A 23,617-nucleotide genomic window follows, 5' to 3' on the forward strand; every position below is an offset into this window, starting at 1 on the left:
TTAGGGTTTGAGTTCTCTTACCTTGTACAAGGATCTAGGAAGCAAGGACAAGCCTTCCCTTCAAGTTAATTTGAGCCTACAACATCCAAACTCAAAAATCTCAACACTTTACTCAGAAATTTTCGGAAATGAAGGCTGAGAATTCGAAGAAGAAGGAGTGGCTTACCTCAAGAGTCTTTGTGTGGTTTTTGTAGAGCTTGACACCGCGGTCGCGTGACCACAAACGGTGCGTCAATCGGAACTCCGGATCAAAATTATCAATAATGGAAGTTGGAAGTGAATAGGAACAAGGGTTTCAATCTCCCCCATCTTCCTTTCTTTGTTTTCAGCGTGTGTGTGTGTTTGTTTAAGGGAGAGAGTGCTGAGCTTCATCAATTAAATTAAGGGAGAGAGAGTGCTGAGCTTCATCAATTAAATGAAGCTTGGCTGGGCCTTGGGCTAAGTTGGGTCCGATTGGTTCGGTTTGGCCTGTTGAGTCCAATCTTAGGTCGATTTCTTTAAAATTGGTGTCGAAATTCTCGTTTTAAATTTCTCTACCATGTTAAACCATGAAAACCTCATTCTCAATTTCTGTAATTTATTTTAATTTATGGGTTAATTAGCCATTAATTAACCAGATTTTACAATTAGAGTCTTTTTCATTTGGAGATTATTAACTATGATTATGACTTGTCTAACTGCTGTTGCTTCTACTGCGATGCTTGAATTTGCTTGAATTTTTCCTGTGAAGTCTAACACAATTCTTCCTCTATTATCCCTGACTACCACATATATTGCACCAAAAATCTTTTCTTTCCTGAATGCTGCATCGACATTTGCCTTCAGCCATCCAATTGGAGGAGGTCTCCATCTTACCAGGTTTGTTCTATTTTCTTTTTCTCTAAGCATCGTTCCTGCTTGTTTTTCTTTTGATTTTCAATAAAGAGTTTTCATAATATTTGCTTTCTTTATTATCCACATTGGATTTATTTCTAGATGTTGAAATAGTTTGTCGTTTCTGGTCTTTCATATTTTTCACATCAAGAACCCAAAATTGCTGATTCTCTTCTCTTGTTCTTCACCTCTCACTGCTCTAATTTTTCTTATATTTTTCAACAATCAATTCTCAATAGATGTAATTGTCTCTCTAGTTGGAATATTTTGACCTTCAACCCCAAACCATGTAGCTCTTACCTAATCGCATAACAAGAAAGTGTGTTCCAATGTTTCCACTTCTTTAGAACAAACTTTGCAAATTAGGCTTTGTATTATCTTCCTCTTATGCAGGTTGTGACCCACTGACAATACATCCTGGCTTGCTCTCCATAACAGTATTTTGATTTTTGGTGGGATATCCATTTTCATATTTCTTTTTATAGGTCTCTTTTATCTTCACTTATTGACGGATTTCTTTGGTTCAATTCTTGACTTGTCGTTTTAGCCACATGATACCCTATTCTAACTATGTAACTCCCATCCTCTTTTTATGGCCAATACAACATATTTCTATTTTTTTTTTTGGGGGACATTTTAAGGCTAAACCCAAACCCTATACGAACCGATAACTCAACCCGCCTAAATCCCAATCTGATCCTCTCTCTCAAAGCGTTGAATTCTAGCATTAAGAGACAAGCTCCCATAGCTTCCACGACATGATGATGTTTTATTTCACTTTCTGATTGATCTTCAGGTTTAGAATCAAGGCGCGATTTGGTTTATGAAGTCCACATCAAATTTCTCTGTTGGCAACACCTCTAGTTCCTGTTTGGGTTCATGAAGTACATACATAGTTCAAATGAAATGAGTCAATCTTTAGGCCTATTAGTCTATTACTTTTTTGTCTTTTGGTATTGGTCATGAGCCCAATTTGTAAAGCATAGTTATGTATTTTCCATTTTTGGTTTTCTCCAAATTTACAATTTTCCTTGCTAAATAGTTTTACTTCAAATAAAAGCCCAAATTAAAGTCCAAACATTGGAGAGGTGATGAGTCAGAGAACAAATTTATCATGGGCTCGTAGCCCATACCCTATACCCTACAGAAACCTGTTCATTTTAGTATCTTCCCTCTCTTCCACAAAAAAGAACTTCTAGGCTGGTGCATATAGATTTGTGCATATGTAACTAATAAGTGTGTTTGGATTATAGTTTGTAAAAGAAGATTTATATAAAATTAATTTTGTAAAATTGATTTTGATTAAAAATGAGTTAGTATTAACGTGGTTTATATTTGGTAACTTTTTATTTAAAATGAATTCTAGTAAACTAAATATTGTTTAGATTACATTATTCAAATTCACTTTTAGATGAAAATTATAGAAAAAGACATGAATTTAAATAATTATTTTATGTTATCTTATAATTTTATTTTAAATATTTAAATAAATTTTAATATTTTTTTAATACTTTTAGTATTCTTTAGTATTCTAATAGGATTAATAAAATCATAATACAAAGTAAAAAAATAACCATAATAGTAAAAAAATTCATATAAAAAAATTAGAAATTTTATAAAAAATAATAATATATATGAAAGAATATTATAAAAAAAAAATAAACATATGAATATAAAAAACATAATTGGTACATAGAATATAAAGTTTAATCCAATATAAAAAAATCAACAAAAGAGCTAAAATTTTTAACTTTTAATAAATTAAAGTTAAAGACAAAAATTACTTCTATATTTACAAGATAAAAATATTACCAAACATAAAATTAAAACGATTAAGAAATTAAAACGAATTTCTCTCTTCTCCAACACAAATAACACACCCTAAACGTGTGCAGTCCCGTTTTAATACCAAAAAACTAATAAGACGTGTGTAACACTTCAAAGCTACAAAGACTTGTGCAACATTTCAACATCGTTGAACAGAATTTGGCAGAAGATTATAAATGACGTTGACTACCTGACTTCTTGTGGAGCTTGAGTGGAGCCAAAAAAAAAAAAAATGAAAGTTACAGGAAGATGGAGATTCGGGTGAGATAAATAATTTAATTATTGTGGGAAGGACTAGAAAATAATATTAATAATATTACGATTATACTATATATATATATATATATATATATATATATATATATTAAAATTAGTTATTTATTAAAATTAATTAACAATATAAAATAAATGTAGAATATAAATATATATAAAAAATAAATTATATTACATATATATTTATATATAAATACATAACTAATTTTAGTAGACGAATATTATTTTTGATAAAATTATTAAAAAAAACTATAATTTGATTAGAAAAATGATTATTGTAATATAGTTATTGGATTGACGCAGAAGATAGAGGAATTTGTTATATTATAGCAGCCAGGGTAGTTGCGATTTTGAAGAAGCTTGTTTCCAACATTAATATTAGGGGGTGAGCAGTGGCGGAACTTGAAACAAAATTTTGGGGGATCAGATAAAAAATAATTCTCAAAAAGTTTTTGATATGGACCAATTTAAGATAAGTTCGTCTAATCTCATCTCTCTGATTTGGATGATATTACCAATTATATGTTCTCCTTAAATATTAACCTTGCTCTTAAAAAATGCATCAATTCTTTAATTTTTTATTATTATTTTATATAAAAATTAGAATATATATCCTATAGAATATGTAAATAAGAAGTTAGAAGGGCAAATATTAAAATTTATTATATTTATTGAATTTTTTATCAATTTATACAAATATAATAATATTAATACTTATTGAATATTCTATTATTTTTTATCATATAAAAAATTAAATTAAATAAATAGTAAAATATAAAATAATATTAAATTAAATAAATAAAAAATATGTAATTTTTTATATTTGAACTTAAAAGTAGAGAGAGTGTTGTTTATTGAATTTATTGGGTACTTTAAATCATAGTAAAGTATGTAAGCCAATTGAACTATTTTTTTATCTTTTGAAAAAGTATTACTAATTTTTTTATAAAAGTTTGGGGGGGCCATGGCCACCCCTTGTCTGAACTAAGCTCCACCACTGGGGGTGAGTATGGACAATGGATACTGAATTCGACCAGAATTAATTAAATTAGTTTTAGAATTAACATGTAATTGGGTTCGATCCGAATTAAACCAATGATTCTTTTTAATAATTGATTTGGATAATAGTTCAGAAAGTGTAGAACTTGAACTAATTCATAGATCTGATTATGTATTAATTAAATAAGAAAATAAAAATTTAAAATATATATGTCTTTTAATATGTCAGAATTTTAATGTCTTTTAGTGTTTAATATGTTTAAATTTTAATGTATTTAATTTTTAATGTATTTAGTGTTTAATATATTTAAATTATTTCTATTAATTTTACATGTTTATTCTACTTATAGAATTTTTAAGATAAAAAATTCGTTTTTTTTTTATTTTATAAATTTTTATTTTATCGGATATTCAATTATTTGAATTGAACCAATTTATTTTTAATCGATTCAATTTAGTTCGAATATAAAAAAAACGTAAATTCAAACAAAACTAAATTCATTATTATTCAATTGATTCTATTTTAATTTTATTTTAAATTTGAATTAATCCAAATTCAAACCAATCCGATCCGTGCTCACTCTTAATTAATGTATTGACTGAAAGAGTAAAAGGAAGAATTTGCTTGCAAACACTTAGGTCATTAATGATCAACATATTTGGAGTTATGCATAACAATACTTAGGTCATTAATGACTAACATATTTGGAGTTATGTATATCAATAGCTAGTTAAAAATTATTAGATAATTTAAATATAATATTTAATATTATAAACATTTAAATTATTATCTTTATACAAGGGGCAAGGGTGCAACTTTTCACATTCATTAATTTAAAGCGGCAATTAGCTATTATTAGCGCGTTTTTTCAACAAAAGAATTTCATTGTTATGCTTTAGCCTGCTGGGAAAGACCAGTTCTTATGAGACCTTGAACTTATATTTTCTCAGCGGTTGACTAAAAAAATTAAATTTTATTCTTAAAAAATATATCTTATTCGTATTAAATTGAACAAGGGGGTTGACGACATTCTTCGCATAATTTCTTTAATCCAAACAGTATAGAGACTCTGTTTTGAGACATACAGGTTTAATTTTAAGGAAAAAAACACACACAAACAGACATAGTGAAGTGTTATTTAATTTGTAGTGTCGGGAAAAATTAATAATTTAACATCATTCTAAACTCTTATAATCTTTTTTGTTTAGACTTGATTGAATTTCATGCTATATTCTTTTTACGTATTTATTTATATGGTAGTTTTGCTACCGATATTTATTTGATAGAAACATATTATTTGTATATCAAAATCAATCACTAAAATTAATCAATAATATATTAGTGTATAAATATATATGTAATTTAATTTATTTTCAATATTTTAACATGCAATTTTTACTATGACTGACTTTGGTGGTGTAAACGTAGCATATGGCTGAAAATCAACGGGTAGAATGAGTCTTGTCTACACACAAATTCATCTTTCCAAACAGACATCATCATCAGCTATAAATTAAGCTCTAATCAATTAAGCTAAGCAATAACGAACGTTCCATCTCTTGTGAATTATCCTTTACACAAAAATGGACTTTGTTAGTTGCACAATGATCTTTGTATTGACATGTGTGACCATGCATGCACTTTGTTTACTCTTTACGAAATCCACAAAACCTAACTACAAGCTTCCTCCGGGACCCTCCCGGCTTCCGATAATTGGAAACCTCCTTGACATGGGGGAAAAGCCTCACTTGTCTTTGTCCAAGCTGACGAAGATTCATGGTCCAATAATGAGTCTGCAGCTTGGACAAAAGACATCAGTAGTAGTCTCTTCCGCCGAAATGGCGAAAGAGATACTTCTAACCCATGACCACCTCTTGTCAAACCGACAAATTCCACAATCCGTGTCGGTTCTCAACCATGAACACTACAGCTTTGCATTTATTCCCATTTCGCCCCTTTGGCGCGAAATGAGAAAAATATGCAACACTCAACTATTATCCCACAAGAATCTTGATGATAGCCAACAAGTTAGGCGTAAGAAAATGCAACAACTCCTTAATGATGTTCACCATAGCAGCCAAATCGGTGAAGCTGTCGATATTGGAGCACTAGGGTTCAAGGCTACCATAAATCTGTTATCTAACACCATTTTCTCCATAGATTTGATTGACTCTACAGATGCAGCGGGAGAGTTCAAGGATCTGGTTACCAACATCACAAACCTTGTTGGAACACCAAACTTGGCTGATTTCTTCCCCGTGTTGAAGATGATTGACCCACAAGGCATTAACCGAAGGCAGGCTAAGAACGTAACAAAGGTTCTTGATATCTTCGACCGTTTGATTAACCAACGATTGAAGCTAAGAGAAGATGGTTTTCATAGCAAAAATGACATGTTGGATTCTCTACTCACCATTTCCAAGGACAACAAGTTGATTGATAAAACACTCATTGCACATCTATTCCATGTAAGTATGCTATTTTTTTTTTTGGAAATTTAAGGACATTTAGTTTAGTTTTATGTGAAGTTATAGTTAAGAGTTATCAAATCATTTAACGACTCTTAGATATCAACTTTACGTGAAGTCGACTTCACCTGAATTTCTATCTTAATTAAATTATTATCTAACAATTTTTTACTGTCAACTTTATCTAAAGTTGACTGTATTTGAGTTTTTAATTTTAGAAAAGTCTAAGAAATCAGCAACTTAATTAAATTTTGACCAACATATAACCAGTAAAAAAAATGAATAATCCCGTACCATTGAATTAAATCTCACACCATTAAAATCATCATTGATAATTACTTGATGACTCCAAATCACAAAAATTGCTGGTCCTTCCTCTTTTATTTTTATCACCATTTTGACCTAATGAATAACTGTTTTTGATAGGATATATTCGTTGCCGGAACAGACACAACCGTATCTACCTTAGAATGGGCAATGAGTGAGTTAGTTCGTAACCCACAAGTTATGGAAAAGGCTAAAGAGGAATTAGGAGAAATAGTTGGCAACAATGGTAGCGTCCCTGTTGAGGAGTCAGATATTTCGAAACTACCATACTTACAAGCAGTAATAAAAGAGACGCTACGCCTGCACCCACCAGTTCCATTCTTGTTGCCACGAAAAGCTGAAATTGATGTGGACATTGGTGGCTACACCATCCCAAAAGATGCTCAAGTCATGGTTAATGTGTGGAACATTGGAAGGGATCCAAGCTTGTGGGACAATCCAACATTGTTTTCTCCGGAGAGGTTCATAGGTTCGGATATTGATGTTAAAGGAACGAACTTTGAACTGGTTCCGTTTGGTGCTGGAAGAAGAATATGTCCCGGATTACAATTGGCTAATAGGATGTTGTATTTGATGTTGGGTTCATTGATCAACTCCTTTGATTGGAAGCTTCAACATGGAATGAGATTAGAAGATATTGACATGACTGAGAAATTTGGAATTACCCTCCAAAAAGCTCAACCACTTAAAGTTTTTCCAATCAATATAAGCAACTGATTAATAATGTTTGTGCTGTGATGCTTGCATGTGGTTTGTTATTATTCTTAAAATTATATTCTTTTTATTACAGAAAATATATATATATGAAGAAGGATAAAGTAAGAATTATTCGCTAATTTTAATTATATTTCCTTCTACTTGATCTTAACCATGATTTCTTGATAGAGATGATAATTCAGTTGTTATAATTGGAAATGTAAAAGAATGATTTCAAACTTCAAAGTAGTATCTCGGGTTTTCATTAAGTCTTGGTCAATAAAAATCCACCAACTTTAATTTACTATACAGTATTACATGCCCATGGGGCTGCTCAATAAAAATCCTAAATTGGATTTAAGATAAACTGCTGAAATATTTCATTACCTGTTACAGCATGGACACTACAATAATAATTGACTAGAGGTCCAGCTGTACCTATCTATATATACTAGTATGTCATTGTTGAATAAAACAATGATGTTGGCCGGCCATGTATTGACTAATAAAATGAGCATGTGTTTGGATTAGTAGTTGCAAATGGATGTTAGTGTTTTATTAAACTTAGATTAATTAATGTCAATATAATTTGTGTTTAGATCATTTTTACCTATTTTTGACAAAATGAATAATATTGTTAGTCAAAAATATGTTTATATGGGTAATTATTACTAAAAAGGATATAATGGATATTTATTTCTTTTAATATTACTTTCATATTTTATTTTTATGAGTTTTAAATAAAATTAGTGTTATTAAAAAAATTACATAAATATTTATATATATATAAAAAAGTAAGAACACACTAAGAAAATAAAATGGTATAACAAAGACAAAATGTACCCAAAGTAATGAAAAGGGTTGACAAATTGCAAGGAAGGGATATATAAGGCTTGACTAGTGCAATAAAGTTGACAAAAGATGAATGTAGAAGTAATATTTTGGTTGCTTTTGGAGAATGTGGATTTACACAATGGAATAGCAACCCAAACACATACTAACTAGTTTACTGAGAAAAGTAGTTTGCTTTCTTGCTTCTGTATCTATAACTACGGCTCATTAACTTCGTTCTTAGTTTTTTCATCTAAATACATTAAGAGAAATAAAATGATCAAACCAATATACAAACATAACTACTTGCAATACATTATGGAAAAAAAAAATTAAGGGCAAGACAGAGATATCGGATATGGTTTAATGACATTGCCCCTAAAGAAGTAAAGTAAAATCTATTGAGATAGGGGTAACTTGCCATAGCAGTGAATGGAAGATTTCCTTGAGAAAGAAGCATATTGATATGGATTATATCGGAAAAGGTTAAAAATCAGCCCACCAATTAAGCAGCACCACACATGTGATATGTCACGCCTCACCCCATATTGGAAAACATTTCAATTCACACCATTCAAAGTGGTTGATGAGCACGATCAAGATTCAAGGCCAGGTCCACGGACAAGATGTTCCAATTTCAAATGCTTTGAATTATGGGACTTGTGTATGTATTAAAACATTTACAGTTTTACACGAACCTTATTCCCATGTAATTTTCTTCACATTAATATGATGTCAATATCAATGATATATGAAGCTATCGTTGTTGTTTTTCTCCCTAGCTTGGGGTATAAGTTACGCATGAATGAATATGAGATCATGAGGTTTGGAGCAACCACCAAGTTTAGAAGCAACCACTTATGATTTATCAACATATTAAAGCAAGCACAAAATAAGGCTTTTGAAATCTAAAGTGAAGAAAACTGGAATGGCTATTTGGGTGTAAGTGTAACACTCACTTCCGTCACTTGTGAGACTTGATCAACTTTAGGAAGTTTCTTGTATTTGAAAGTATTCGCCTATTTGCGACCTCAGCACTTTCGTCTCTTGTCTTTTTTCTTTTAGATGATTTCATTCTGAGAGATTTGGAATTTCAAAATTTTAAAACACGGAATACTAACCAGAACATGGAATTACCATATAATCTAGTAAATCTACCACCAAAAGGCTACTTCAATGCAAGGATTCAAGGAACAAGATTTGCTCCTGATGCCAGCCGCTTCCCTTTCGAAGGGGGATTAAAAGTCAGAGTAATTGCTAAAAAAAAGATGAGGCCACCATTAAGGTTTTGTTTAGCGTAGACTTTTAGTTACGACACATTATATTATGTTCACCAAACCTAAGCCCCTCATTGATTCCTTTTGATTGTAGTTGTTGGAATAGTTAAATTCCTGAAAAATAAAATATGTTTCTGGTGTGAATCAAGTGTGAGATACTAAATTGGTTTTCCACCATAATACTCATTCCCGCAAATTCTTTACCCGATATTTAAAAAAGACACATCCTGTTCTGACAACCACTATAAATTACATACTGGATTTAGCTGGCAAGTTTCTCCGAACTTTTGTTCCCTAGCCTTTGTTACACAGGGTTCTCATCCCACATCATCATCACCCTTCATTTGGAAGAACGCCAAAAAGTAGCAAGTAAAAACAAATAACAGTGCTAGAGGAAGAAGAGTATGATTGTAGGGCCAACCCGAAATTAAAAAACAAACTCGGACTAGATTTCATCATTTATCTCCTTCACAGATCTTTATACCTTAGTCAACAGCTGCCAAGAAACATATTGAACGTTCTACTCTCCTCCTTTTCATTTTTTTTTTTCTCCTTTTCCCTTCAAGTTCGATCACAGGATAAAAATATATAATTGTAAACATAGTAACAGTAAGTCTTTCTACAACTAAACCGAACATTGGTAGATGAGTTTTCTGATGTTTCTTGGCCGTCCTAGTTACCTTCCACAATCGCCTAGTACTACGGGATCAACATTAGAAATACAACTTCTCGCCATGCAGAGCAGGAAGTGGGACAGTAGTTATAATTAACACACAGAACTTCTACCGTTAAAACGGTTAGTGATTACAAACAACATTGAGAAAGTAAATGGGATCAAGGTCGTCATATCAGTGGTTACCATCTTTGGGGATGTCATGTCTATCGGTAGTAAGCCTGCTGATAAGTTGGTGCCATAACATTTCCATAGCCACCATATGCAGGGTAGTTCATTGATGCAGCTGGGTATGAACCTGCCATAGCTGGTGCTGGCTCCGGTGAGTAAGCAGCATAGGGGGGGCTTCTGCTTCCGTACATGTGTGGTGGGGAAGGATATGCTGGAAGAGCAGCTGGGTATTGCCCGTGTGATGGAGACCTAACAAATGCCGGAGCAGCAGGGAAAGATGACACATATGCGTTGGTCAAACGGCCAGCCTTGGCAGGAGGCATTGGGCCTCCATTGCTGTTGCTTGCTCTTGTTCTTTTGTTGGCAGGGACAACAACTGGTTTCCTCTTGTCCGTCTTGACCTTCTCCAACTGATCAAGTCGCTTCTTCAGATTTTCGGGAGGGAACTCATCCTCAAGTTTGTACTCTTCAATGCATTTAATCACAGCCCTGAGGGCAGATTGCTCTTTTCTTGCAGCTAGGGTCTGGGAAATTTATGAAGCACAGAGAAAGAAGTCAATTTAAATAGTGAACCTGCTTCAAATAAGTATAGAAAATATAACAAGGCATTTTTACCACTTGGAGCCCTTTCTTCCAACTAAATAAGAAAAAGCAGCACAAATGAATGAGAAGAATCAGAAATTAAATCAATACTGAATAAAAATATTAACACACTGAACTCTGAAGGATTTAACAGTCCCTTCCCTTTTCTAAGATATGCATCTAATGCAGTCTTTCTAAACTTCATACTATATGCATAAAAGAAAAGGAAAAATTCTGGACCTCTATCAATAACACCAGTGATCCAAAATCAAAAGATGTTGAAATCAGCAGTTCAATGAGGAAAAAGACATGCTATTAACAGTGTACTAAACGACAGTTTGGTTTCAACTACATCAAACAAGCAGACTACAAAAAGAAAAAATATCAGTAGGTTACTTAAGAACATAAAAGTAAATTACCGCAGCTCGGCCTGCATTATTAGGATCTTCCAATATAGATGATGCAACTTTCTTTGCATCCTTCAAATAAGATTTGAGTAGCGGAACAGGAGGGAACTTGTCCACAAGACCTACTTCATATGTAAAGTGCACTGCATCAAGCTGCTGGCCTTTGCTGATTAACTCTTCAATCATATCTGCAGTGCATATATCAACAAACATTAGAACTCAGTACCACATGCACTACAGACTATAGTTATGACCAATTGTCATTATGCACAAAACACAAGAGGCAGAAATCGAATAAGCTTAACCACTAGATAGCTTAACTAACAGCACCTTTTTATTTGTTCCCTTGCACACTGATTTTAACATCCTATGGCTAAAATTCCGTGAGTCACTCCATAAGTGAAAGAAAAAGGTTAAACAATACTTAAACTCATGTATTTAAAGACCTCCTAAATTAATATGGCGCCAAAACGAAAGAGATCAGCTACATGTCTTTCCCCTGAATGAGGAAGGAAGACCAGAAATCTTGACAGAATAGTGGAGACACTCTGTAACTATCTTCTGAAAATCAAACTCAACTAAACAAATACAATATTGCTCACTGTGTAGTATCACTTGACATTTCTATAGTCATCTTTCATCGAGAGAGAGAGAGAGAGAGAGAGAGAGAGTACCAGGCATTTCATCAGCAAGACCGAGGGAAAGAGCGAGCTTAGGCATCTGTTTCCTCCAGGCGGAGCCAATGACAAGCTTCCTGTACAAATCTAAGTCATCCTTCTTGACAATCCCAAAGGTGACAAGGTGCTGCAAGAACGTGTGCACGTCAGGGGTCTTCACGTTCTCGATCCCTCCCCTCTCTTCAAGGCTCGCCTTCCAAGTCTCAGCGATCTCCTTCGCCCTCTCCTTCACTGCCGGCGTCACCATCAGCCTCGACTTCCCTATCACTGGGTCCACCACCACCGGGATCAGCGACTCCAGCACCAGCACGCACGCCCAACCTAGGTCCCCGCTACCTACCTTCTCCCCTCCTCTCTTGTCCACAGGAAACACTTCCGATATCGCCTCCAGCACGAACTTCGCCGGATCCACACACTCCGACAGCGCCACCGGCATCTCCGACCTCAGCGCCTCCAGTTCCTTCTTCTTCCCGATCACGAACATCCAAAACCCTACCGCATCCATTCTCAGGCAGAATGACTTCAGTTTCAGCACTAGGCCCTCGCCATTGTCCACCTCACCATCGCCGGCGGCGGAGTCGCCGCAGTCAGAGTCGGTAAGAGCGGAGAGCGCAGCGGTCCGGTTGTTGTCGAGTTTGCGGAGGGCGATCTGGACGCTTCCCTCGATGGAGGACTCGCGGTGGTCAAGGAGTTTTAGGGACTGAGCGGTGTGGTTGTCGAAGGTGCGAATCTTGAGCTTGAGTGCTTCTGATTTGCTGACTAGGTCCTTCTCAAGTGAGGAGAAGTGGTCGGAGAGCTCCTTCCAGAGGAGTGTGCAGCTGGTCATAAGTGAGGTCTGACGCTGGAACTCGTCGAAGCTCGGCGGAGGAGCAACCTCGCTCAGCTCGCCGGGATCGGGGATGGACCCCATGGCCGTGGTAGTTGTTTCTGCGCTTTGTGACTTACTGTGGAAACCCTAATTGGAGTCGCTGAAACAGGAAGAAGGAGAAGGAGAAGAAGAAGAAGAAGAGAAGACGAGCGACGAAAGAGAAAAGAAGTGACAGAGAGAGAGAGAAAGAGTAAAGGTATGAATTAGAGAGAGAGAGAGAAAAAAAAATAGGGGAACAACGAAGGTTGGTGACGTGGACGGAAGTGACGGGGACACGTGGTTATGTGTCCTGAAAAAGGTAGTTGAGGGGCGGTGCTAGAATGCGCGGCTAGTGCGCAGTGGAGGCCTTGGTGTACAGTCTGAGTCTAGGTAGTAGAGGGGTGGTGCATCAGGGCTCAGGTAGGGGTGTCAAAAATCCCCAGGAGACGGGGATCCCCGCGGGGACCGCCTCGAATGGGGCTCCGATGATGGGGAATTTTTCCCGTGGGGATGGGGAGCAAAATTCTCCCGAGACAGGCGCGGGGACCCGAGCAGGGATTCCCGCCCCCATCCCCGAAATTCCCCGAATTTTTAAAGTTACTTAAATACCCTTACTTTATTATTAATACAGGGGGTATTTTAGTAATTTTACCCATTAAATAACCCTAAGTCCCGTAACCCTATTATCAGTCTCTCATATTCTCATTCTTCCCTTCTCACTTTGCGCCGTCTACTACACTACTACTATCCCATTCAACCATTCTTCCCTTCTCACCTTGCTGCGCCATCTACTCTACTTTACTATATTCACCGTCATCGGTCGCCACTCCTGCGCCACTCACCACCACATCGTTCTCTCTCTTCAGGCGCGGTGTCTTTTTTCTCTCCATTCCTGCATCTGCGGGTTTGCTTCCGCCTCTTCACTACTCGCCGCGTTACATCCGACTGCTCCACCATCTCTTCGCTGCTCGCGTCTACTGGAGAGCATAGTTGCTGACGCTGAAACAGCCACCGGTTGTCCATCTTCTAGTCCTTTTCCTTCTTCCCATCAACTTGACTTCAGGTTAGATTTTCTCTCCTTCTATGTATCTGAAGCAATTAGACATATAGGGTTTATAATTATGAAATAGTTAGGGTTTAATTTTGTTAATTATAATTTCTGTGATTCTGAGTTGTTGGATTTGGTTAGGGTTTTGTAAATTTCTGATTTTCTGCCTGTAGTTATTTTCTGTGATGGATATGGGGATTTAAGAGTTTAGGTAATTATTTTTTATTATGTGAAATTTATATTAAATATATGATATTTTTGTTTATGATGTATGTTAACATATTCATATTTGTGTTGTATTTTAACAGAAAACATGGAGTTGCTTGTTGGAAGTTGAAGACTTTATTTTATGACTTTTTTAAGAATGAAAGTTGTATTTTAAAATTTCGTTTTATGAATTATGATTTTTTATTTTATATTTCTTGACTTGTAAGTTGTAATCTTGTATAAGATATGTATGTTTGTATGTTGTAATAATGTTTTGTGGTTTATTTTTAAATTTTTTATTGTAATTTTCATATAAATGTTCAACATAAAGAGATGGGGAATGGGGACCCGCGGGGAACACGGGAAACGCGGGGAATGGGGATGGGGCCAATTATCTCCCCGTGGCGGGGATCGGGGCGGGGACGGGGACAAAATCTGAGGGCGGGGACGGGGAGCAGGGAGGCATCCCCCGCCCCCGCCCCGCCCCATTGACATCCCTAGGCTCAGCGGTGTTCGGTTTGCGATTTTTGGTTTGGTTCGGAATCTTGACAAAAACTCATTCGATCTAATGATATTTTAATTATGCGGTTTAGTTTGATCCGGTTTTTTAACGAGATTATTCGAATCAATTCAAATCTATTAATATCGGTTCGATTTTTTCGATTTTTCAATTAATTTTAAAAAAAAGTTTAAAAATTACAAGAAGTGTTAGAGCCAACACTGAAGTAGAAAAAAATAGTAAAATATAAGCAACTAACACATACTTAGTATGTACACTTCCATTAAATATTCCTAATTTTATGTACTAATTGAAATTAGAATTCAGTTCCAAAAAAACTAATAACACATAAGAATATAATATTTTTAAATATAGCACTTATGATTTATTAGTAGTTATTATTTATGTATTTTATAGTCTTTCAAGTTGCAGTATTTTATATTATTTAAAAATAAAATACAAAAATTTCTGCTGAAAATTGCACTTTTCACTTTTTATCATTAGCAATAAAATATTATAAAGGCTGTGATATTAATGACAAATTAGTGGAACTTCTTCAATAAAAATCAAATTTAATTAATCATGAAAATGAGTAAGAACTGAGGGCTGATGATGGAGTAAAATTACATTTTAAAAAAGGGAAAAAAGATAAGAGTCAAAACCATTCTTCTAAAAAATTTATAAAAAAAGTAGTATAATAATACATAATCAAAATATATAACATCTTAATAATATAAAAAGAAAAAATGTTAATCTATTAATGCCAGCATAAAAATGATAACAAACAATCAACTAAAAAGTGAAAATATATGATCTAGTATTCTCTGTCGATATATATACTTTATGAGAACCAAGTATATTGGTACGTGTCTAACCAATAACCAACAGAAGCAGAAGCAAAAATATCAATACATTGAACAGGAAAAATCAAGGAAAAAAAAAGAAACTGAGTCAAAAAGTATTGTCTAGGAAAAATACTTGACCATGACTTATCCTGTTTATCATTGCAATATAAACTTAGTGATGGGATGAGGGATTTATCAATCTAAAATGAGTTAATAGTCAAAATCGTCCCTAAAAGATATCTCGATCTCCATATGAATTTTCGAATGATAAAGTTAATCAAAATCGTCCCCGAAAGATGACGGACATGACCACGTTAGTCCTTCCGTCAATTCGTCCGCTGAGCTGGCTAACGTTGGGTGACTACTGTTAAGTACCCGCGTGGCACAGTAACAAAACAACGCCGTTTTAAATCAATGGCCTCCAGATGTTGAGACGACGTCGTTTGGTGTTCAGGAGAGATAGAAAAGGTTGCAACCTATCAAGAAGCTCAGCGGCGGAAGAGGGGCTTCGAACAGTTCGATTCAGGGCGAAAATGGATCGGATTAGAACGTTTACGGTGGCGCCGGAACAAGCGGAACAACGAGGAAGATAAAAGTCCTGGTGGAAACGGTAGTGCTGGTGCCAGAGGAGCTAGGCCGAGGCACCGACATAGAAATTTCGTCGACGGTTTTACGACATACGTGTTCGGAGAGATCATGGAGGCAAAGAAAGCAATGCCTCCTGATAAGCTCGCTGAGCTATGGACCATTGATCCGAAACGCGCCAAGAGGTTTGAACATGATACTCACTTCATTTTTCATTTAAATTTTCTATTTTTTTCTATTTTTTTATTTTGATTTTGAGTACATGTTTTTGTTTTTGCATTTCGGAATTCGAATAGTGGAATTAGGTTTCTTATGCTTTTACATTGCTGCATGAAGTTTACGAATTTCGTCTTGTTGAGTAAGCTATTGAAAATGAAAATTTCTTGCGTTAGTTTGTGGTGGATAATTGCACTTTTTAAGGTAATTGGTGCGGTATTTTACAACCCACACTACTAACCGACAAGTGCACTGGATCTTACCAAGTAATACCTTACGTGAGTAAGGGTCGATCCCACGAGGATTGATGGATCAAGCAACAATGATTGATTGATTGGCTTAGTTAGGCAAGCAGAAATTGGTTTTGAGATGTTTAAAAGGTTTAAGTTCGAATTCAAAATATCAAAAATATAGACAATTAAATAAATTAGGAATAAAATATGGGAAAACAGTTAAGGCTTCAGAGTTATCTATTTTTCCGGATTAACTTTTCTTAATAACTATTTTAATTATGTAGGATTTAATTTATGGCAAACTATATGTGACTAGACCCTAATTCCTTAGACCTTTCTAGTATCCTCTAAAATTCATTAACTGCCAATTCCTTGGTCAATTAATTCCAATTAGAGGGTAAAAATCAATTTTCAGTTTATATGCCATAAAAACTCTAATTACCCAAAGAATAAAAGGATTATATGTCACGTATCCCATTAAATCCAGATAATTAGAATTTAGGAGAATATGTTTTCAAGCTGGTGTTCAAGTAAAGAGCTTTTCCAAGTTTTACAAGAACTCAAATAGAAAGAGGGTCATACTTCCGTTCCACCCAAATTCATAAAATAAAGGACAAAAACAATTCTTAAATATAAATCCAAAACATAAATTAAAATAGAAAAAATAATAAAATCAATCCATACAAATAGATAGAGCTCCTAACCTTAACAGTGGAGGATTAGTTGCTCATGGAATGTAGAACGTAAATTTTTTATAGAATTTCCTAATGGAATCCCTCTAATGTACTACCTAATAGAAGAGAAGTCTCCCCTTTTTATAACTAATCATAATTAATTTAAAATCTAATATTTTAAATTAAGATAATATCTTTTCCTATTTTAAAATCAAATTTGAATTTAAATCAGAATTAACTAACTACTCCGCGTCTTGTAACGTGGGGACCACTTGGCTTCACTGGATCTGCGCCTAACTTGGGTGCTAAAATGGGGCCCAGAAATCATCCCCCAACGGTTTCTACGTTTTCTGCACGTAGCGCATGTCACGCGTACGCGTCAGTCACGCGTACGCGTCGCTGGTCTTCTTCGCAAGTCACGCGGACGCGTCGGTCACGCGTACGCATCGCTGAGCAAATCTTCAAATCACGCGTACGCATCAGTCACGCGCACGTGTCGCCATGGAAAGCTACAAATCACGCGTACGCGTCAGTCACGCGTACACGTTGCTCCTCGCTGAAATCTTTTTTGATTCTTGAGCTGCAGAAACTCCATCAAATCCCGCCGAATGCTACCTAAAATAAATAAGATTGCACAAAACTCAAAATATCATTCATAGTGGCTAAAATATAATTAATTCTTAATTAAACTCAACAAATTAGATACAAATTCACTAGGAAAAGATAGACAAGATACGCACGTATCACAACACCAAACTTAAACTGTTGCTTGTCCTCAAGCAACCAAAACTAATACAAGCTTATGATGTAAATTTACGTGAGAATGAGAGTTTGATTAAGCTCATGTCTCCTTTTATAGTGGGGTTTATAACTGTAATCCTGAATAGGTTTGGCATCTCACTCTCCTTTGAATCAGAAGGATGTCACTGTCATCTGGAACTAGAATCCGGATAATATTATGAATTCTCTGATCTTTTATATTTCAGTTTAATCCTTGAACACAGCAAAATTTACTTTAATTTATTTTTCTTTGGTGCTTTGCACCTTTGAGCCTAGCCGTGACTTTAAATGTTTTGTCTCAAACTTTACTTGACACAGAAACACCACAAGCACTTAACTGGGGAACTCTCTTTGAGTTCTGATTTTTCTTTTAATTACTCCCAGACAGTGGTGCTCAAAGCCTTTGGCATACTCTGTTAAACGCACTTGGTCTCGACTCTAAGTGTTCTGTCTCAAGGATTACTTGACACAATCACCCCACAAGCGTATGACTAGGGAAACAACTCTTTGAGCTTTTAATCATGTCCGACCTCCCTAGTCATTGATGCTCAGAGCCTTGGACTTTGCTTTTATTTTATTTTAATTTTTTTTTCGCTGTTTCTTTTGCTTCAAGGATATAATTTTTATTTATTTCAGAGAAGGCATAATAATTCTCTAAATTCCTGTTCCTTATACATCAACATCCCTTGATTCAAATTCAAATATACACTGTTCATATCATGCATTTAAAAATCACAGAAAATACCACCACATTTAAGTAAATAAGACTATTCTTAGAATTAAACTCAATTTCTCATGCAATACATCACTTCTTTTTCTTTTCTTTTTAGATTCAAGTTCAGTGAGTGGTACAAGAAACATCTTTTCAGAATTCTAACTAATAAAGGATCATGCAACAAGCAGAGCAAAAATAGCAGAAAACCAGAACATAATATAGAAAAAGAGGGGAGGAATAAAAAATGAAAGGAACTCAACCACCTTAGTTATCCTAGCGGTCGCTTTATTCTTCAGGTTGTGCTCCTCAATGAAGATGATTCGCCTCCCTTTTGTGCCAGAAAACCAATAAGCGCAGTGTAAACACCAAACTTAAAGGTTTGCTTGTCCTCAAGCAAAGAATAACTGAAAATAGAAGAGAAAAATATTATGAGAACAAAATAAAAGGGAGAGAGAGAAAGAAAACTGGGCGGCACAAGCAACGCGGACGCGTGCAGCACGCGTACGCGTGGGCCGCGAATTCTTCATAATGACGCGTTAGCGTCAGGCACGCGTCCGTGTGCCCTGGATTTTGTGTGATTTGCGCGACGCCAGCCGCGTGCCCGCGTGGCTTTCTGTTCGCATGGCTTGGAAACCAAAATTTCATACGACGCGTTCGCGTCACGCACGCGCACGCGTGGATGGCTAAATGTGCAATTGACGCGGCCACGTTAGGGACGCGTCCGCGTGACCAAATTTGTGCTTCTAGCACACTTCCTGCCCCAACCCAGCACAATTCTCTGCCCAAACACTCTTTTACGTCGAATTTGCAGGTCACGCGTCCGCGTCAGTGACGCGTCCGCGTGAATGGCGAAAATCACAAACGACACGAACGCGTGGGGTATGCGTTCGCGTGGGATCGTTTGTGCTAAAGGCTTAGTTCCGGCGCCATTTCCGCTCAACTCTCTGTCAAATTTTATTTTTCACGCACACATGATTGACGCGTTCGCGTCAATGACGCTTGCGCGTCGTGTGCCTCCTCTTTTTTTGTTTTAAATATATCCGGCTCCTGTCCTACGATAGCTGCATGATCAGAAAATTAGCAAGAACTCAATAGAATCAAATAACTAAGAAAACTACTACTACTACGAAAATAACTAAGAATGAAAAGAAACGATCTACCACGGTGGGTTGTCTCCCACCAAGCACTTTTAGTTAAAGTCCTTAAGTTGGACATGTGGTGAGCTCCTTGTCATGGTGGCTTGTGCTTATACTGATCTAGGAATCTCTACCAATGTTTGTAATTCCAATGGCTACCGGGATCCCAAACTAGGCGCATAACGCCTTTGAGCAAGTTGAAGCAAGTGACAAGGCTCCAAGAGTGTTGATTGTGGGAATGAATTCCAGGGTCCCATACTTTGCTTTTACACCCGTCTTCTTGTGTATCACCATTGTTTTCACCGGATGACAAGCAATCTGAATTCTCACAGAGACATCCAAACAACCTTCTAGACTCATTCAAATTAGCTCTACACCAATCCTTGCACTTTAATTTGGAGCATGCAAACATATTGAACCTTGCTTGACATCTCTTGCCACTAACCATCTTCCTCTTACTCTTAATGCCACAAAGAGCTCTAAGTTGACCATCCGTCTCTAGTAGCCCATATTCAAGTGGGAAAATACAGGTTAAGGATAGGAATTTTACCCACTTGAATGTTGTATTGGATGGTGATGGCTTTGGAAGAGGTCTTGCAAGCTCCACTCCCTTGTGTTCTTCTTTGAATTCTTCCACCTCTTTGCAAGCTTCCTTAATTTTAACTTCTTCCTCTTGGTAGCTTTCTTCTAATACAATCTCTTCTTCATTACTTACCAAGGACATTGGAGGTTGTGCATCTTCCTCTTCTTCTAATTGCTTGCTTATTTGGCCCATTTGCATTTCCAAGTTTCTAATGGAGGCTCTGGTTTCCTGCATAAAACTCATCATCATCTCCCAATTAGGATCTTCTTGGGATTTAGAGTTTGCCTGCTGAGTTGATTGAAACTGGTGGTTATTAAAATTATTCTGTTGAAAATCACCCTGAGCACTCCCCATGTAATTGACCTCTTGAAGAAGATTTTGGGTGTTGATAGCTGGGACTTGCATGCCACCCATCTGTTGAGTAAGTAGATTTAATTGCTGAGACATAAGCTTGTTCTGAGCAAGAATAACATTAAGAGTTTCTACTTCCATAACACTCTTCTTCTTAGAAGCCTCAATATCTGATGGTGGCTCTTGACATGGGTAGAAAGATGATGGTTCTTGGTAGTTGGAACATGGAGCATTGAAGTTTCTTTGGTTTTGACTTTGTCAACCAAAATTTGGATAGTTCCTCCATCCACCATAGTATGAATCACTACTTGGGTGTAAGTAGTAACCCATGTGATCTCTCTCCATTATTTTTCCTTAGCACAAAACACCAAAAAGGATTAAACGCACCATGTGGTAAATAGGAAAGCAAAGAAGAAAGAACATAATTCTAAGGATTTTTATAAAACTAACTAGGAAACACCAAACTTAATTTCAGAAATTAAGAAAAATATTGGTGTTATAAATTTTTTTTTCGAAAAATAATAAAACAATTTTTTTTAATTTAAAATTAAAACGCCTAATCTAAACAATCAAACAACTAATAATTGTTAATCACAGTCAATCCCCGGCAACGGCGCCAAAAACTTGGTGCGGTATTTTACAACCCACACTACTAACCGGCAAGTGCACCGGGTCGTACCAAGTAATACCTTACGTGAGTAAGGGTCGATCCCACGAGGATTGATGGATCAAGCAACAATGATTGATTGATTGGCTTAGTTAGGCAAGCAGAAATTGGTTTTGAGATGTTTAAAAGGTTTAAGTTCAAATTCAAAATATCAAAAATATAGACAATTAAATAAATTAGGAATAAAATATGGGAAAACAGTTAAGGTTTCAGAATTATCTATTTTTCCGAATTAACTTTTCTTACTAACTATTTTAATTATGTAGGATTTAATTTATGGCAAACTATATGTGACTAGACCCTAATTCTTTAGACCTTTCTAGTCTCCTCTAAAATTCATTAACTGCCAATTCCTTGGTCAATTAATTCCAATTGGAGGGTAAAAATCAATTTTCAGTTTATATGCCACAAAAATTCTAATTACCAAGGATTATATGTCACGTATCCCGTTAAATCCAGATAATTAGAATTTAGGAGAATATGTTTTCAAATTGTTATTCAAGTAAAGAGCTTTTCCAAGTTTTACAAGAACTCAAATAGAAATAGGGTCATACTTCCGTTCCACCCAAATTCATAAAATAAAGGACGAAAATAATTCTTAAATATAAATCCAAAACATAAATTAAAATAGAAAAAGTAATAAAATCAATCCATACAAATAGACAGATCTTCTAACCTTAACAGTGGAGGATTAGTTGCTCATGGAATGTAGAATGTAAATTTTTTATAGAATTCCCTAATGGAATCCCTCTAATGTAATCTACCTAATAGAAGAGAAGTCTCCCATTTTTATAACTAATCATAATTAATTTAAAATTTAATATTTTAAATTAAGATAATATCTTTTCCTATTTTAAAATCAAATTTGAATTTAAATCAGAATTAACTAACTACTCCGCGTCTTATAACGTGGAGACCACTTGACTTCACTGTATCTGTGCCTAACTTGGGTGCTAAAATGTGGCTCAGAAATCACCCCCAGCGGTTTCTACGTTTTCTGCACGTGGCGCATGTCACACGTATTCGTCGCTGGTCTTCTTCGCAAGTCACGCGAACGCGTCGGTCACGCGTACGCGTCGTTGAGAAAATTTTCAAATCACGTGTACGCATCACTCACGTGCACGCGTCGCCATGGAAAGCTCCAAATCACGCGTACGCGTCAGTCACGCGTACGCGTTGCTCCTCGCTGAAATCTCTTTTGATTCTTGAGCTGCAGAAACTCCATCAAATCCTGTCGAATGCTACCTAAAATAAATAAGATTGCACAAAACTCAAAATAGCATTCATAGTGGCTAAAATATAATTAATTCTTAATTAAACTCAACAAATTAAATGCAAATTCACTAGGAAATGATAGACAAGATGCTCACGCATCAGTAATGCAATGATTTGTATGCGTGGATTTTTTCCGTTGGTCTTAATGTTATTTACAAATAATTCCTTTTGGGAAATCTCTAATTCTTGACGTTGGAACGCTGAATTTTGGCAATGATATTTGATTCTTGTCATGTTTTTTCTTAATTTCATACATGAATGGATTTTGGCATTCTAGCTCTATTGTAGCGTTGGTTTGTTAACCCTGGAAGTAATTGAAGCATTGGAATTCACAATCAGATGAGTTGTTATAGCAATTGATAGGTAGTTTTTGAATAGGCACCTTGAAAGTTTTTAAGGTTACATGGCTGATGCAGCTGCAATTGTGAATTTGTAGCAGAATCTTCAAAACCAATACAAATGCTTAGCAGGCCACAGTTCAAAACCATTTGTCATGAAGACTCTTCCTTTTTAACATGAATTATGCTCAATCTAGTGACATTACAATAGATAATTTATTATTTCTGAAAAACAAAGATCATCATGTATCCTCCCATTTTGTGTGTGCTTTGATTTCAAATTGAGATGGGAGAAACAAAAGTGAGGGATAGTGAGATTCAAGGTACGTTGCACTTTTGTTTCATGTCGTTTTGTGCTTCCATATCTTAATACTTTCTGTGGATTAGTATTCTGACGAATATTGTTGTATCTTGTATGTACAGAATACTTGCTAATCGGCAATTTACTGCACCTTTAAAAGAGAGAAAGGCCCGCTATATACAAGAACTTGAGCGCAAAATTCAGACCCTTTAGACTAAAGCTACAACTCTTTCTG

The 23,617-nt window shown here is 35.5% G+C and overlaps 2 protein-coding genes across 2 annotated transcripts; one reads left to right on the forward strand and one right to left on the reverse strand.

Annotated features, from left to right (window-relative positions):
- Nucleotides 1-5,530: 5,530 nt before the first annotated feature.
- On the forward strand, nt 5,531-7,661 carry LOC130948093 (geraniol 8-hydroxylase-like). Its single transcript, XM_057876796.1, has 2 exons — nt 5,531-6,441; nt 6,868-7,661. Exons 1-2 carry the CDS (start codon nt 5,557-5,559, stop codon nt 7,483-7,485), a joined length of 1,503 nt encoding a protein of 500 aa, XP_057732779.1. The 5' UTR covers nt 5,531-5,556; the 3' UTR covers nt 7,486-7,661.
- A 2,338-nt stretch (nt 7,662-9,999) lies between these two features.
- On the reverse strand, nt 10,000-13,144 carry LOC130948254 (FRIGIDA-like protein 4a). Its single transcript, XM_057876960.1, has 3 exons — nt 12,080-13,144; nt 11,418-11,593; nt 10,000-10,940 (listed from the first exon to the last, which is right to left on the reverse strand). The coding sequence occupies exons 1-3, from the start codon at nt 12,990-12,992 to the stop codon at nt 10,452-10,454; spliced, it is 1,578 nt and encodes a 525-aa protein (XP_057732943.1). The 5' UTR covers nt 12,993-13,144; the 3' UTR covers nt 10,000-10,451.
- Nucleotides 13,145-23,617: the final 10,473 nt, after the last annotated feature.

Source organism: Arachis stenosperma, chromosome 9, assembly GCF_014773155.1.
Source record: "Arachis stenosperma cultivar V10309 chromosome 9, arast.V10309.gnm1.PFL2, whole genome shotgun sequence".
Lineage (NCBI taxonomy): Eukaryota > Viridiplantae > Streptophyta > Magnoliopsida > Fabales > Fabaceae > Arachis > Arachis stenosperma.